We start from the raw sequence: 17,554 nt of genomic DNA on the forward strand, positions 1-17,554 counted from the left end.
AGGATAGTACAAGTGAATGCTGAACAAGATATTTTGAGCCGACAATGTTACAGTTTACTCTCATTAATTAATAAACTGTAAAGGGATAATGTTGCAAGATAAAAATCTACGGACAACTCCGTGGTAGCAACTCGCCCTAAAGCATACCCTGATTAATCACCTATTTTACTGTAACCATCATTTACAAAATCAAAGTCATGGTGTGTTGAAGAAGACTTCAAATTAATGAAAGAGACCATAAACTTACTGACAAAATGTTTAAAGGTCCCCTATCATGCAAAATGAACTTTCTGATGTCTTTTATACATCAATATGTGTCCGCAGTGTTACGCTCTCCGAGAGCTTACAGGTGTGAATCATAGACTGTATAAATGGACCTAGGGTCCGTGACGTCACCCATAGGATTCTGCAGAGTTGCCGAGAAGCCCTTAGTAGGCGGAGTCGGCCACTAACGGCTCGACAGTGACGTCAGAGTTCAACTCCCGCCTGCTCCAAATAAGGGCAAAGAGGCGGGACCTGCTGCCACCGAGCTGGAAGTTCCAGAGCTAGCTGAAGCTACCAAGCTAAGCTAACATGCTCCCCATCTGCACACTGCCGTCGCATTTTACGTTTCTAAGGTAAGCGGCCATGAAACTATTCAGCAAAACTATAAATAATGATCTAAGTTATTGAGTTTTTAGCATAATACTTCAGAATCTTAAAACCCCTTAATGTTTGTATGCAATTGTGCTAAATTCAACACTGGAATTAAGCAAATATGAATATGTTTGCATGACATTAGTTATTTGTATTTTGATATCACTTAACTATACGTTTAATACATTTAAGTCAAGCTTAGGTACATGTGATGGTAGCTAGTTAGTGCTCTTACCTGTGAGGCCTCCTCCAAACAGCATAATAACCAGACAATCATTAAAACTAAGTACCAGTTCTAGATCCTTGACTTTAGACAAACAATTCAAAAGACAACATGTATTTAAAGACCAATCTTTATTTGAATGTGCCTCTTAACCTGATATATTAGTTATACAGTAATAGTATTGACAATCTAAAAAAACTGAGCAACTCAACAGTCAACTTTATGTTGCTTATTGTCTAAAGCATTTATTATTTTCATTTTCCCCCTCTCATATTCAGTGTGGACGGATTGAGACAGCATGGTGTCCAGAGAGCTGCAGAGACTTCAGGGAGAAACCTCCGTGTGATGGACGTCCTGTCTGTTGGTTTGGAGAGGACTGAGGGTCTTTCCTCTGCGAGGAGGACCAGAGCTGATGGAGGAGCCCATGCTGGGCAAAGCTGATACCAACTGCACAGGCCTAGTCTGTCACTTTATTTGACTAAATGTGTTTACTTATACATTTAATAGGTTTACACCTTCTGTCCATATGTGCTTTTTATTTAAAACATTTGATTAACTTTTGGTTCACATTTCAATAAATTGTATTTGCACTCCTTTTGTCCATTATTCTTACTGAAAATGTTAGATTACACATTCACATCTGACTGAAGATTGGCCCCATTTATTTTTGAAGTTGCAAACTCTGCGGTACAAGGCACAAGCGATGTGAAGCTCATAAAGTGAGGCAAATAGAAATAATCAGCTGATGGAGTGTAGATGTGGAAATAGCTGCATTCGATCAGCTGACTGTTACAATAAAAGTAGTTTCTTTGTGTATACTGGTCTTAAAATCTCATAACATCAGCTTTTAATGTTCCTCTTGGATGTTCTTCTTGACCCTCAGAGAAGGAGAAAATGTCGTGTCATTCAGGCATGTCCTTTCCTAACAAAAATTACAGTAAACATAAAACATATTATTGCAGAACAAGTGTGTTATTTATGAAAGCGGTGTGTTTGTGTTTTTAGGGGCTGTAGATATAATTATTTTGTAATTGTAATGTTTTTTTTTTATTTCAACAGTGAGCTATAAAGACAATCAGATTATGAATGAACAGTATGAAGTTCATCAACATTGAAATATATGTTATTATCAAAATAATATTGAACTGTTACAAAACGTAGTGCAACTGTAGAAGCTTGCTCTGTTGTCTCACTGAAAGAATCACTTTTACCACGTTTTTTACAGACAATATTGAGAGATAAATAGTAGCAGTTCTCACTATGTGTTAAATATCTTTGCCTTCAATACATTACATTAGAAAGCTGACAAAATCATAGTGCTTGTTAACATCTAACTTTTTGCATGGAAAAAAATCCCTCAACTTAACTGATGTGTAGGTGATCTAGTATTTAGTATTGTTTAATGGAATGTATATCAGTGTATTCAAGTCAATACTTCATTTATTTAAACCAATATCTTTCTTGATTCTTTGTACAGTATGAAAAAAAGAGTTTGTACCTGTGCTGAAGTGCATTGCTGTGAGGAGTCCAGTTCTGTCTCTCACTCTCTGGTCCAGCCTGTCTGCATCACCTGGACACCTTAAACAAACAGATATATATATATGTATATATATATGTAAAGTACCATGTGTACAAACAATATAACTGATTATCTTCTGTTGAACATGTTGGATTGTGTATTGTCCGAGTCAGGGTCCTTTTTATTTTACTGTGACTTTGGAAGTTGTGTTACCAATGCTTACTGTTTATTTGATATCAATTTGGTAATGCAATTAATAAAAACAACAAGGTTTGGGTTCGTTCTTCAGATGACTGACGTTAACGTGTAAGCTCAATAATGAACTCCAGCTCAACCAACCATATTGTACTATCTAAGTAATCATCTTGAAATATGACATTAATAATTGTAATATACACATCTTATTGTGAGGTTGATTTCACATACACTACTTCGACGTTAACTTGTCTACATACTTGAGCATAGCCAATTTAAATTAACCTTAGCGATGCATACGGTTCCTCCTACATAATAAAATATCTCTAAGTTACAAGGATGACCTTATTTTATAACCTCAAACAGAAGCCGTTTGTTCAACAGTATTATCCCACTTGACGTCTATTTCGTTTTAACCTTTATATATACAGTCTATTATTTTAACTTGGAGGCTACGATTAGCATCGTTAGCACCGATGTAGCTACCACTCGTTAACCCAAGCCTTAACATTCATTACGTAGCTGTTTAAAATCATTAACACGTAAATAAAGCGCTCGAATTTCTCTTACCGCAAAACCGCATTCATGCACCTTCTGTTTTAACCGCAGAGCGAGTCACAATAGTCCGATATATAAGCATGAAGAACAAACAACCACGGCCGGCTTCAAGTTGTGTTTCCTGGATGAACTGAGCAGGCAGAGTCCCTGTAGCTAGCTTCACGGAGCAGCTAGCAGAGAGACGAGAAGCTAGCAGCAGCAGCAGTCACTTGACAGAGTCAATGTGACCACGCCCTAATTTATGCAAAAACGTTAAGACCTAATATAAATAAAAGGGTCGCGTTAGAAAACAATTCACTCACAGATCCATAATCATGAAGGTGGAATATAACTATATCGATAATAAAATGTATGGAGCCAGGGGTAGAAACATGTTTTTTTCTGCTGTAAAATTGGGCATTTTAACATGGGGTCTATGGAAATTGCTCCTTTCTGCAGTCATCGCCTATCGGCCAATATATGAACTCCAGTGTGTGGCACTTCCGTATTGGCGTCCCGGCTATTCCCCAGAGTTTGCCCCTTGGTGTGAACCCACAATACTGAACACTATTGAGAGGAGACTGAAGTTTAAGAAAATTCAGTCATCGATGACTCGGGGGGGAGGAGGGGGAACGGTTGGAGGGCACAGGTCGCTGGTGTGAACTGGCTTGATCTGGGACACGTGAAAAGTGGGATGGATCTTCATGGTTCTGGGGAGCTTCAGGCGGACAGCAGAGGGGTTAATTATGCGCACAATGGGGAAGGGGCCAATAAACCGAGGGGACAACTTCTTGGACTCGGTAAGGAGGGGGATATTTTTGGAAGGCAACCAAACAGATTCTCTAGGGGCGTAAGGGGGAGCGACATGTCTATGGCGGTTGGCAGATTGTTGGTTCTTGGCGGAAGTCCGGAGGAGAGCTGAGCGAGTGTCCCTCATGCAGACGGAAAACATGCTGGGTGATGTTGGAGATATGAATGGACAACTAGTCCGCCTTTTCAAATCTCCGCGCGTCCCTAAACAAGCTGGTTATATTACAGGAAGGAATCCAGAGCATACAATTAACCGATAACAATAATCTACTTTAATGGTAATAAGACAATGCAATACAATCAAATACAGTACAAATTCAATACAGTTATCTTTGGGATCCCACATTTACCTGATACTCACGTGAGCCAGCCAGAGGAAAGAGAGGGAGCACATAGCGTGGTTCCTGTCTAAATACCTCGCTTACAAGAGGAGGAGTTATCTGCGCCTCCCTTCCAGACCTCCGTGATTGGCTGCCCAAATATCATCAACACCTCACAACTTGAGTTTCCCAATCACAGTGGCTCAGCTTCATTATCACAGGGATCTGAGATGACTGTATGTTAACTCCTCACCTTCCCCCCTTCTTCCTTTGTCCTCAAAAAACCACATGTTAACAGGCCCAAAACCAGCTCACAGTTTTCTGCACAAATCATTTTCCCCTTTTAAGCTTCTTCATAGTTTACTAACATGAATACATACAAATATTTCCTTACAGTGAGTAGTCGGGAGGTCTCCAGGGCTGAGGGGAGCTTGGGTAGGGCTACGAAATGGGCACATTTGTAGAAACGGTCCACAACAGTTCGAATAGTTGTGTTACCTTGTGAGGGAGGTAGGCCGGTGACAAAGTCCAGAGCAATATGAGACCAGGGTCGACTTGGAATAGTAAGGGGTTGGAGCAATCCCGCAGGTCTCTGGTGGGAGGCCTTGCTCCTAGCACATATAGTGCATGCTGAAACAAACTCCTTGGTGTCATGATCAACAGTTGGCCACCAGAAATGTCTCCTGAGAAGGGAGAGTGTGCGGTTGGCCCCAGGATGATTGACGAAACGAGAGCTGTGGACCCACTGCAGCACTTGGGAACGGACAGAGTTGGGGACAAACTGAAGGTTAGGTGGACCGTTACCTGGGTCTGGTTGCTCCAATAGCGCCTCCTGGATTGAGTTACTGATTTCCCAGGTGAGGGCACCCACAACACAACTCTGGGGGAGAATTTAGTCAAAGGAGGTTACAGGTCCCACAGACGAGAACGACCTGGACAGGGCATCAGGCTTGGTGTTTTTAGAACACAAGACTGACTGGATGTACTCGAGGTTTTTGTGGTCAGTCCAAACAAGGAATGGCTGCTCGCTGCCCTCGAGCCAGTCTCGCCACTCCTCCAATGCCATCTTCACTGCCAGAAGCTCTCTGTTACCCACATCATAATTCCTCTCTGCTGGGGAAAGACGGCAAGAGAAGAAAGCACAAGGATGAAGTTTATTGTTTGGCCCTGCAGTCTGGGACAGAACAGCACCAACCCCGATGTCAGATGCATCCACCTCAACAACAAACTGCTTGCTTGAGTCCGGCTGGATGAGAATGGGGGCAGAAGTGAACAGGGACTTGAGTTGAAGAAAGGCATTGTTAGCATCAGTGCTCCAGGAAAACTTGACTTTGATGGAAGTGAGACTTTTAGAGTGGAGCTGCAACCTTGCTATAGTTCTTGATGAACCGGCGATAGAAGTTGGCAAATCCCAGGAACCTCTGCAACTCTCTCCGAGTAGTGGGGACTGGCTAGAATCTTTCCTGGATCTGCCTCCAACTTGCCCTGCCTGATGATGTATCCAAGGAAACTGACCCGTTCCTGGTGAAACTCACATTTCTCAGCTTTGACGAACAGTTTGTTCTCAAGCAGCCTCTGTAGAACCTGACTGACGTGGTTCTGGTGTTCCTCCAGGCTCTTGGAAAAGATCAAAATGTCGTCAATGTACACAAAAACGAACAGGTTGAGGAAATCTCGCAGGACATCATTTACAAGGGCCTGGAACACAGCTGGGACATTAGAGAGTCCAAAGGGTATGACAAGATATTCAAAGTGACCAAGGGGGGTGTTAAAGGCTGTCTTCCACTCATCTACTTGGCAAATTCGAACCAGGTGGTATGCATTTCTGAGGTCAAGTTTAGAGAAGATAGTGGCACCTTGGAGTGGCTCAAAAGCAGAGTTGATCAGGGGAAGTGGGTACTTGTTTTTAACTGTGATGTTATTTAACCCACGGAAGTCAATACAGGGTCGGAGTGATTTATCCTTCTTGTCCACGAAGAAAAACCCTGCACCCAGAGGGGAGGAAGAAGGACGAATAATACCTGAAGCAAGGGAGTCACCGATGTATTTCTCCATGGCCTCTCTCTCTGGCCGGGACAGACTATAGAGTCGGCTGGTTAGTAAAGAAGCCCCAGGAAGCAGATCGATGGGACAATCATAGGGACGATGAGGTGGGAGAGAGAGAGCTTTATCCCTGTTGAAGGCCCCACTCAGGTTGTGGTAAATGTCAGGAACACCAGATAAGTTGAGACACATGGAGCAGGCATAGGGTGAACAGAGACGGGAGGCACAGCAGACTGTAAACAGTTAAGGTGGCACAACTGATTCCATTCAATGATTCTTCCTCCAGCCCAATCAATATGCAGATTGTGGGTGCGAAGCCAAGGGTAACCAATAACCAAAGGGGTAGCAGGGGCGGAAATGACCTTAATTTGAATTACTTCTGTGATTTCCAGAAATAATCAAGGTTACAGGTTACAGCTGTGTGAATCTTGAAATGCTTTGACCATTTAGAGCATAAGCAGTCATAGGATCCAGTAAGGTTTCCAACTTGAGACCCAGCTGGTTGGCTAGTTCCAGGTCCGCAAAACTGTCCTCTGCTCCAGAGTCAATGAGGGCAGAGAGGGGCAAGGTCTGAGTGTTTGCACAAAGTCTGGCAGGAATGAGAAAACGGCGCAAGGTTGGGGCTAAAATTGGTGTTGGATGTAGACTCGTCAGGACCCCCATATGTACTGACGAGCCCCTGCGTTTGGGCGAACAGGACAAACAGCAAGGAAATGCCCCTATCTCCCACAATACAGGCACTCTCCAGACCTCAGACGTCGAAGGTCGCTCCTCAGGAGATAGTCCGGCGCGTCCCAACTGCATTGCTTCCTCCTTAGCAAAGGTGGGCACGCGAGGTGGCGAGGTGAAGCCAGACGGTCTGGATACAGAGGGAGCACAATTATGTGAGTTGTTTAACTTACTAGGCAGAGAAAAAGGAGAACGCAGCGTTCGCTCCGCACGGCGTTCCCGTAGCCGGCTGTCGAGACGAGACACCAAGGAGATTAAGGATTGGAGGTCAGCAGGCTCATCTCTTGCATCCAGCTCATCCTTCAGTTGATCCTTCAACCCCCTAACAAACACTGCCCTTAGAGCCGCCTCGTCCCATCGAGCCTCTGCCGCCAGTGTTCGAAACTCGATAGAGTAATCTGCAACGGTACGAGTCCCCTGTTGCAAATTTAGCAGACGATTTGCAGCTGAGCCAGAGTAGTCGGGGTGATCAAAAACAGTGGACAAATGTTCAGAAAAAACTCCAAAGGAAAGAGTGTCGTAATCCACAGAATAACTCAATGCTTCGGCCCAGGTTAATGCTTTGCCACGAAGCAAACCCAACACATAGTTAATTTTAGTCACATCAGAAGAAAAGGACAAGGGGCGCTGGCGAAATACCTTGTTGCATTGAAAAATAAATCCTCTGCATTTCTCCGCCTCTCCGTGGAAAGTCTCTGGGTCGGTGATGGGGAAATCCCGACATGGAGTTGATTCCTGAAGGAGATTGGAGGGTGCAGGAATTGCAGCAGAAGACGTCAGGGTTGAAATCTGGGCTGCAAGATTCGTGATGTGATGTGCCATGGACTGATTGCTGTCAATTAAAGCTCGAATTATCTGCTCATGTTGACCCAGAAGGTTTCCCTGATGAGACAGGGCGTGCTGAACAGCGGAGGAATCCGATCCAGTGTCAGAGGGGTTCATATTGACCAGTTCGTACTGTTCTGCTCTCCGAGAGCTTACAGGTGTGAACCCACAATACTGAACACTATTGAGAGGAGACTGAACTGAAACAAAAAGGCTTTATTTCCAAAACCGGTGATGCTGAACAGCTGAGGGAATTGATATTCACAATGTCCAGGGTCAGGGAGTAGCCTATCTTCGGAGGTGGACTGGAGGTACGAAGCCGGGGATCCAGTTTGCGAGTGCGAGCAGGCTGGAGCAGGTGTGCGGAGATGCACGGAGGAACACAGGCGAGGTAAGCCGGGGATTCAGAGCTGACGAGAGCAAGCAGGCTGGGGCAGGTGTGCGTGGAAGCACGGAGGAACACAGACGAGGGGTTGGTGGCAGAGGAGTAGGCAGATGGATTCTGAACAGAGAGAGTATAAGGTGAGGATTTACAGGAACACTGAGATTAGGTTTTGCTAAGAGCTAAATACCAAGACGTATTACCACTGTGGTGAGACGACGAACTGGTGAATACTGGATGACGAAAACCGGGTAGATAAGCAGGTGTAGGTGAGTAGTTGAATCAGAGTGACGAGCAACAGCTGAGGAGGTGAGTTGGCGGGAATCGAAAGTAGGTCAGCAAGGAAGACAGACAGACAATAACAAACACGAAAGGAAGGAGGCAGCACTAAAGATCCTCACACCCGGTGTGTAAGGGAACTTACAAAGTGTCAGAAAACAAAACCCTCTTCCTTTTCCTCCTTTCCCAAATCTCTAAAGACGGGGGTACAACGGAGCTGATCCAGATTTGCGTCCGATATGATGTAATATCGGCAATGTGGGCTGGCTTTACACCTATGCTTTACACCCACGGCCCTATCAGAAAGGTCGCTATCAGAAACAATGCCCGACGTGTTTTGGAAGTAATATGGTCTTTGTTTACATTAGCAAGCATCGCTAACGCTCGGAGCTAACGCAGTACTGGAGAGAGTATGAGTAAAAAAGCTAAAAAAAGTACTCACCTTGTGGTAAACCCACAAGAGAAAAAGCATTTGAGCTCCATATTGTTTCAGAAATAATGCTTGATGTGGTTTGGAACATGATATGGCATTTAATCACGGCAGCATTTTGCTGAATATCTGGGTAGAATTCTCCTGCATGAGACCTCGTCTCTTTTACTACGGACCAAGAAACAGCACTTTAGTAACAGGCTGAAATAGAGGGGTATGAGGCATGGCTAGGCAATGAGTGATCTGTTTGGTATTTTGAGCAAAACACTTCATAGACATGTTTTATCTGAGACCTATAATATATGCCTAAAAATAGTATAATAGGAGACTTTTAATGAGGAAATAAATCAAGAGCAGATTAAGGTAATGTTCGTATAGACTTCTATACAATAGGACTTCGTTTTGCACCCGTAGAAACAAACCCTGCTGGCTATAAGAAAGAAGGACAGTTAGGGCTCAAAGGTTAAGGTATGGCTAACCTTATGCATCTGACACACTGGGTGGTGAATTGATGGTTACAGCTAAAAGCAACAGCTAGAAAAAGGTTGCAGTAAGTAAGTGTTCCCTTCCAGAACGTCATGGATGATGCCTGTGTGGGGGGAGAGAGTAGGGTTATAAATAAGCTTTGTATTTATTGTGGATGGCTGCACTGGTCAGTAGAATTGAAAACTGAATGCAGCAATTCCACAATCAATATGACTCATATATGAAGTTGTACCTGCTTTTTGAAGGCACTTCTTCTCTTCAACTGGAATATTCAATAATAATAATAATAATAATAGCTTAGATTTATATAGTGCCTTTCATGGGACCCAAGGTCGCTTTTCATAGAAAAACAGGAATAAAAACAAACAAAAACAAAAGGCAGTCAGACAGACAAAACAACAAATAGATTAGGGGCCAAAGGCCTTGGCAAACAGATGGGACTTGAGGGCCCTTTTGAAGGCGTCAAGCGTGGGGATGTTGCGGATCTCCGCAGGGAAAGCGTTCCAGAGGGTGGGGGCTGCCACACTGAAGGATCTGTCCCCGAAGGTTCGCAGGTTTGTGCGGGGGGTGGTAAGCAGGCCAGAGTCTGAAGACCGCATGGGGCATGTGGGCGGAGGAGGTCCGATAAGTACCGGGGGGCATGGAGGGACTTGTAGGTAAGGAGGAGGACTTTGTAGGTTGTGCGGGACTTGACCGGCAGCCAGTGGAGGTGGATGAGGGTGGGAGTGATGTGCTGCCACGGCTTTGTATGTGTGAGTACCCTAGCAGCACAGTTTTGAACATACTAGAGCCTGTCCAGGGTTTTGTTGGGGACCCCAAACAGGACACCATTGCAGTAGTCCAAGCAGGAGGTGACGAAAGCATGGACTAAGCTTTCTGCAACCAACTCCGAGAGTGACGGTCGGAGTCTGGCAATGTTCTTTAAATGGAAAAAGTCAGATTTGGTCACAGACTTGATGTGGGAGTGGAAGGAAAGGGTGGAGTCAAAGATGACACCCAGGTTGCGGACTTCAGGAGATGGGGAGATGGAGCAGCCGTCAACCTCAAGGATGAAGTCACCAACCTTCTGGAGCAGCGCCTTGGGTGCGACAACCATGAGCTCTGTTTTCCTGCTGTTAAGCTTGAGGAACTTGGATGACATCCAGGTTTTTTCTATGTCGTTAATTTTGTATTTGTCCGCCAATGGCAACCAACTCATTTGCGAATTTGGATGGAATGATGCAGACCTGTATCAGGAATTAATGCAAAGGCCAGTGTATCAGATATCATCATGCATGCCACATGAATGGAGCCTATGTCTTTACCCCAAAAAAAATAACCTGTGAACTCAGGGTGTCCGCGGGGTCTTAAAAAGTATTAAAAGTTGATAAATCAATTTAGCGAAAATTAAGGCTATTAAAAAGTATTAAAAAGTATTAAACGGCATTTTCCAAGGTATTAAGAAGGTCCACAGCAACGACAACATGAAACACCCTTTAATTTACTGACACAACATGTCGGGAAACCCCCTCAAGGTGGCCCCATGCATAGCGTGCCATAAAATGCTGCTTCTTATTTTAAGTTTTGTTGCCTTGCTCCGCTCTGTGGGGGGGGGGGGGGGGGGGTTATCTGCTGGTGGACTACCTGAGAGATATACAGCAGGAGAACACGCCGTCCACCGCGGAGAATAAACAGAAGGCCAACCATGCTCCGGGGTCTTCTTCGCTGCTTTTGGTGTATTTTGTGGCGGCAGCAGCGCCACTTACAGGCCTGGCATATGTACTACAGCGTTTCCAGCATTTCCAGCGGTCTAGTGTGAACGGACACGTTAATGAATCGAATGCGTGTGAACGGAAGACTTTTTTGCGTATGCGTTTCACTGTATGCGTCCTCGTGGGGCCGGGGTCTAAGCCCAACCAGCCCTTGCCAACTTGGGGCCCCAAGCGACATTGTGAGATGAGGCCCCCCCCCCCCAACCGACTGGAGTGAATTTATTTTGCAAATATAATTCCTGTTTATTATTATTATCAACAGTTACTTTTTTATACAGTGAGGTAAATGGTAAATGTGCATGTATGCGTTTACAGGTGAATACGTCTGCATTTCCTGCCAAATACTAGCCTCATAAAGATTAAAATATAATTAATGCAATTAAACTTCTACTAATAATAATAACCATAATCAATTCAATAATATAAATACTATATTGTTTTATTATAATATAGTCAAGACAAAACATGCTTATGACATGCTCAAAAACTGATATTTCCTACCCTAAATATAGTCTATATTAAGAACGAGAAAAGTCTTAACATATATATCGTTTTTTGTAAACATATGACCAATGTGTGAGGGTGATGACGTCAGAGCATCGTCCTATGTGCCGGGCTTAGCCCCGGACAGCCCCAGCCCAATTTAACCCCTGGGTATTTGTGAGGGAGCTCCTATATGGCATTACCCCGCTGAAGCTCACCAAAGTTTAATATATTTCATAGTTCAAAGTTTTGTCAATTGTTTTGTTTATTGGTCAGATACTGGTTTCTAATGGTTTCTGAGGAGTTTTACTGGAATGAAAGAGCACAGAGTACAGAAGCAACAAAGCAGCATACTGCATTAAACCTGACCTTCACAGAGAGGTTGAAGTTCATGTGGAGAGGAGGCTTCAGTCTGCACTCGGTTTAGTTGTGCTATCTTACAATCAATATAGTAAATGTGAGGTAAAGTATGTCGCCAATGTAACCGGTTAGCACTTGAAGTTGCGATGAGGTCTTAAAATATATGGAAAGGGTCTTAAAAGGTATTACATTTGACTTCAGGATTCCTGCATATACCCTGGAACTGAATTCATGCTGAACATGCACTTTCATGTTTTCCCCCTCTCCCTAGCGAAGACCCCAATGCAAGATTCCTTACCCCAGCTGCTGGAGCACAGGAGGAAGGAGCTGCAGGAGAGACAGGCCACTTACAGGTCCACAACCTCACAATACACTGAAGGCCTTTACAGACTGTGTGAATCATATTAATATTCATATGATGCACTGTTCTTTCTTCCTCTTTCAGGTGGGTCACATGGGCTCCGGGGATTCCCAGATGTATCGACGCCAAAACAGAAGCAGATTTACCCCAGGATGAACGTTTCGACAACGAGAAAAGGAGTGACTTTGAACATTCACTGCACTACGCGTAGGTGGTTCACACGTATCTCAGTTTTGTTTATCACACTATCAGACTAGATCTAGTTCTCAGAAAGTCTCTTGATAAGATTTGAGTTCCTACTTCCTCAGAATCAGAAACAGGTTTATTGCCAACTGGTTTACGAGGAATTTGCCTTGGCGTATTTGTGAATGCATAAACACAGTCAAAGAGTTCATTGTAAGAAAAGGACCAACAAATAAAGCTATTATTTAAAATATATATATTTTAAGAAAACTATATTGCTAGAATATAGCAATATTTACACAAAATATAGATGACATATTGATATATCCGTACAAATAAAAAAGAAGTGATATATGTGCAGATAGAAGAGGTAGCTTTGAGTGCAGAATTCAGAGGGTACGAGATACTGTTTCAATGTGATGCTCTCTTCCTTCGCCTCAGATTGCTCGAGTTGTCTCTGAAGAAGCTGGCCATCAGTTTTGGGAAGTCTTGGAAGGACTTGGAGGATTTCAAACGAATTTTCTGGAAACTACGAAGTCCCATAGCCGGTAGGTAAATCCACACTCCTCCAAAAAGAGAATGACTAAAAGACTTTGGGTTTCACGAGAGATACAACATTTTGCGACAAGATTTCTTAATAACACAGCAACGAAAGATGGAAGTTAAGTTTTGCTTTTTATATATACATACTGTTTCATAATTTAATGAAAAAGATAAAAAGGTATCTGGAAAGAAAATTAATATCAAAATTAATATCAATAAGATGTTTTTTACTTAAGTGTATTATGACAACAGAACAATGTGACCTTAGAAAAGATGAAAGCTAGATATTTTCGATCAGAAATGATTTTATTCATAGGAAAACCTTACACTCAGCATATTCAGGCAGCAGCGTTTCAGGGTGTACCAACACTGGAACACATGAGCACATACTACAGTTTAAAAAAGCAGAGATAAAATCTGAGCCAACAGAAAATGCTCAGTTTTAGTTTAATACACACAGTTAAGATCACACACACTATTTTATGAACATAACAGGTTCACCTACTGAATTAAAAACAAAACAAATGAACCAAAGAAAGTGAAACCCATAAAGCAGATTCAGGCAGTAGAAGTATAGATTCACACTTAAAGTATTAGCCTACAGAACAGTACAGCTTACAGAGAAGAGAGAACATCTGATCCTTTACAACAAACACTAGTAATCCTGCTACTTATCTCACTTTTTGGGAAATGTCATAGTGATCTGATTTTGTGTTTTTTATGTGACTTTTTTGTATCTTGATTACATCATTTTCAATAGTTTGAGTTCCTCAGAAATGTTCTTCTGTTTTTTTTGTTAATTTCACCGATCATTTTGTATTAACTAGGTATATTTTGCGGATTAAATAAACTCAAATTAAAAGATAACATTTAACTCAATTTATTTATGTTGTTTATTGAAAACATTTGCCAGGCTTTTTTTATCAACTCAAAATAAAAAAGTCAATCAAGTGCCTGCATTTCTTCGAGCTCTGGTAACTTTTCAGTGTTAATTTAACATCTAGTGTGTGTGTGTGTGTGTGTGTGTGTGTGTGTGTGTGTGTGTGTGTGTGTGTGTGTGTGTGTGTGGTCTTGCATTACTATACTTGTGGGGACCTAAATCTGTTTACATAGTCACGTGTGGGGACTCGCCTCCCTTATGGGGACAAATTGGAGGTCCCCATAAGGGAATAATTAATTTTAGGGTGAAGACTTGGTTAGGGTAAGGGTTAGGGTTAAGGTTAAGGGTAAGGTTAAGGGTAAGGTTAAGGGTTAGGCATGTGTTGGATGTGGTTAAGGTTAGGATAAGTCTCCAGGAAATGCATGTAAGTCAATGTAATGTCCCCTGAAGTGATGTATACATGGTATGTGTGTGTGTGTGTGTGTGTGTGTGTGTGTGTGTGTGTGTGTGTGTGTGTGTGTGTGTGTGTGTGTGTGTGTGTGTGTGTGTGTGTGTGTGTGTTGTGTGTGTGTGTGTGTGTGTGTGTGTGTGTGTGTGTGTGTGTGTGTGTGTGTGTGTGTGTGTGTGTGTGTGTGTGTGTGTGGCCCAGAGTACTGCATGGAGCACTGGAAGGAGGACTGGTTCTTCGGCTACCAGTGTATGAACGGCTCTAACCCCAGGATGATCCGGATGATCCGGAAGCTTCCAGAGAACTTCCCAGTAGTTCCCAACATGGTGCAGAGCTCCATGGCTCTGGGGACCCACCTGGACAAAGAACTCAAGGTGGAGAAGAGAACCAAAAAAATGCAACTTCAGTCATTTTTTTAAATCTTATTTTTACTGAAGTAGTGGGGGTTTGAATTCACTACAGTGAACATTTCAACATGACACAAAATGTCACTTCCTCAAAACAAAGAATAGAGTCAAATTGAAATATCGAAACAGTAATAATTAATGAATTAATTATTTAATTAAAGAACAAAAACGTCAATGAAAAATGGTTGTCATAAAATAATATTGCACCCCCACTACTTGCAAAACTGATATAAAACAACACACACACACACACACACACACACACACACACACACACACACACACACACACACACACACACACACACACACACACACACACACACACACACACACACACACACACACACACACACACACACACACACACACACACACTGTGGCTTATCTCATCTACATAGTTTTGTAAATGTTGTTCCATATCTTGATTCATTGTCTTTCTTTATTACTGTCTTCTGACATTCTTCTAGGTTTAATTAACATTTTCCATCTGTGAAGTGTAGGTTCTTCCGTCAGTCATTTTGTCTCTGACTTGTTTCTCCCAGGCAGGGAACATCTACCTGTTGGACTACGCCATCATGGACGGGATCCCCACCAACACCATCAGAGGGAGACCCCAGTTCATCGCGGCCCCCCTCTGTCTGCTGTACCTGCACCCAGACAATGGACTCATGCCCATCGCTATACAGGTAGTCATCTTCATCTATTTAGCTATACAGTTAACTTCTCCTGCATTACGTCCACATTAGTCCTGAAGCATTTTCTTGCCCTACTTTATTTATACTTTGTTTCTTCTTTTATTTGTTGCATGCAATGGTTTTTGGAGTTATTGAGTATGCTGAGTCCATTTCTGACATTTTCAGGATCAATAATGCTTTTAACCAGAACATGCCAATATGTGTACTCCCGGTGGGCTGATTTCGATTAATTTGTTTCTGTCGATTTGGAAGATTTAGGTATCTCTGGATCATTTGGATTGGACAGATTGCCTATTTATTTGAGAGGAAAAAAATGGCGAAAGTAGAGATAATAATGTTCATCTTGTTCTCTCTATATCTAATTGTTGCAACATGCTATTCAAAATCAGCCCATCGAGAGTACAAATATGATCACTTTCTGATTAAAACTGCCACTTTAGATTCTAAAAATATCAGAAATGGATTCAGCATACTCAATAACCCCCACAATTAGTCCAAATGGGCCAAGTAATGTTTAGAGAATCCAGCAGTTTCTATGTACTGGGAACCCTACTATACATTTGTATCATATCACTTTGGGGTTCACAGTGCTGGCAACTAGACCAGTAGCTGCTGCGTAACAATAAAGCCTTTGAACTTTGACCTTTGACTGCCTGTTATAGTCTCCCTTGCTTGTCCTCAGCTGGAGCAGAATCCGGACCGGGACACCCCCATCTTCCTGCCCAGCGACCCCCCCCTGGCCTGGCTGATGGCTAAGATGTGGGTGCGTCACTCTGAGTTCCAGGTGTTCCAGCTGCTGTCCCACCTGCTGCGGACCCACCTGGTGGTGGAGGTGTTCTGTGTGTCCACCCTGAGGCAGCTGCCCGCCGTGCACCCCGTATACAAGGTACAGTCTGATCGGGGGGTCCAAACATCTGTCACTGAGAGCCACTTACATACAAATATACAAAGGGCTGGGCCCATAGGCGGCGCGTGAGGCTCAGGTTTGAGAAGGCTAAATAATTTTTTTTCCTGACGCTGCCCGCCTCCGCCTCCGGTGTCTATAGAAAAGAGATCAACTCAGTGTGCGGAGTTTAAATCTCTCAAGTCATATTACAGGATAAAGGAAATACAGTTTAAACTGCCGTATGCAGAGAAGACGCCGACGTGTCGCACTTATCTACATTATATTACATCATCAATCAGATCATCGATCATATAATATCATAATATATCATATATGTCCTTATCTGAGTCAGCTTCTCCAGCCGTATCTGGCCATGCAACACTCACAGTGTCACAGACTGGATGCAGAAGTATTATTTTCTTCACATTATGTTGACGAAACACTCGAGTCAAATGTAATTAAAGTCAGATCCACTCGTGTCTTAGATGGGGCAGTGATATCATAAAACTATACGCTTTCAAACACTCGGTAGTTTATTTATTTTGTAACCAGTTGTTCTGTATTCACCTTGCAGGTGGCTTGTATCCTGGATTATATGTTTAAGTCATGGATGACTAATATTAGACAAATATGAACTTTAAAGTTCATATTTGTCTAATATTAGTTTACTTTTCATTAATGAAGTATGACGCTGCGCTGTCAGTACACTTGTCCCTATTTGTGATTGGTCAAATGTTGCTAACCCCACCCCTTTCACGTGAACGCGCTCTCAGCTGGAGAGAGAAACCCTGGCTTGATTTACCGAGTTGATAACCAGCGTCGTAGGACCGCTTAGCGAGATCTCGTTTGTTAGTTTGTTGTTGTTAGTTTGTTTGTTACTCAAACATATCCAGGGTATGTTGAACTGGCTTCGTAGTACAGGGCACAGGTGGCTGGCAGTGCTAATGTCAAAGACACAAACATTATACATTATATTTGTATTTTACCAGGATGCAGTGACACAAATATTTGGGAAGGCTTAGCCTTCCCTAGCCGACAGCACCCGCCGCCCCTGGCTGGGCCACTCACTAGAGGTGAGGTATATATATTTCAAACTTGTTTTGCAAATAAGTTATTGGGCTTCTTTCATCAAGTAAGATTT

At 42.9% G+C, this 17,554-nt stretch overlaps 1 protein-coding gene across 1 annotated transcript in view; it reads left to right on the top strand.

The window, feature by feature from the left end:
- The window catches only part of alox12 (arachidonate 12-lipoxygenase), a 53,309-nt gene that overhangs the window by 18,086 nt on the left and 17,669 nt on the right, over positions 1-17,554 (top strand). The window contains exons 4-9 of the mRNA XM_034105677.2: positions 12,280-12,361; positions 12,454-12,576; positions 12,994-13,100; positions 14,625-14,797; positions 15,375-15,518; positions 16,210-16,413. Coding sequence (XP_033961568.1) covers positions 12,280-12,361; positions 12,454-12,576; positions 12,994-13,100; positions 14,625-14,797; positions 15,375-15,518; positions 16,210-16,413 — 833 coding nt within the window. The remainder of the gene's footprint in view (positions 1-12,279; positions 12,362-12,453; positions 12,577-12,993; positions 13,101-14,624; positions 14,798-15,374; positions 15,519-16,209; positions 16,414-17,554) is intronic.

The sequence above is a fragment of the Pseudochaenichthys georgianus genome, chromosome 18, assembly GCF_902827115.2.
Source record: "Pseudochaenichthys georgianus chromosome 18, fPseGeo1.2, whole genome shotgun sequence".
Classification (NCBI taxonomy): Eukaryota; Metazoa; Chordata; class Actinopteri; order Perciformes; family Channichthyidae; genus Pseudochaenichthys; species Pseudochaenichthys georgianus.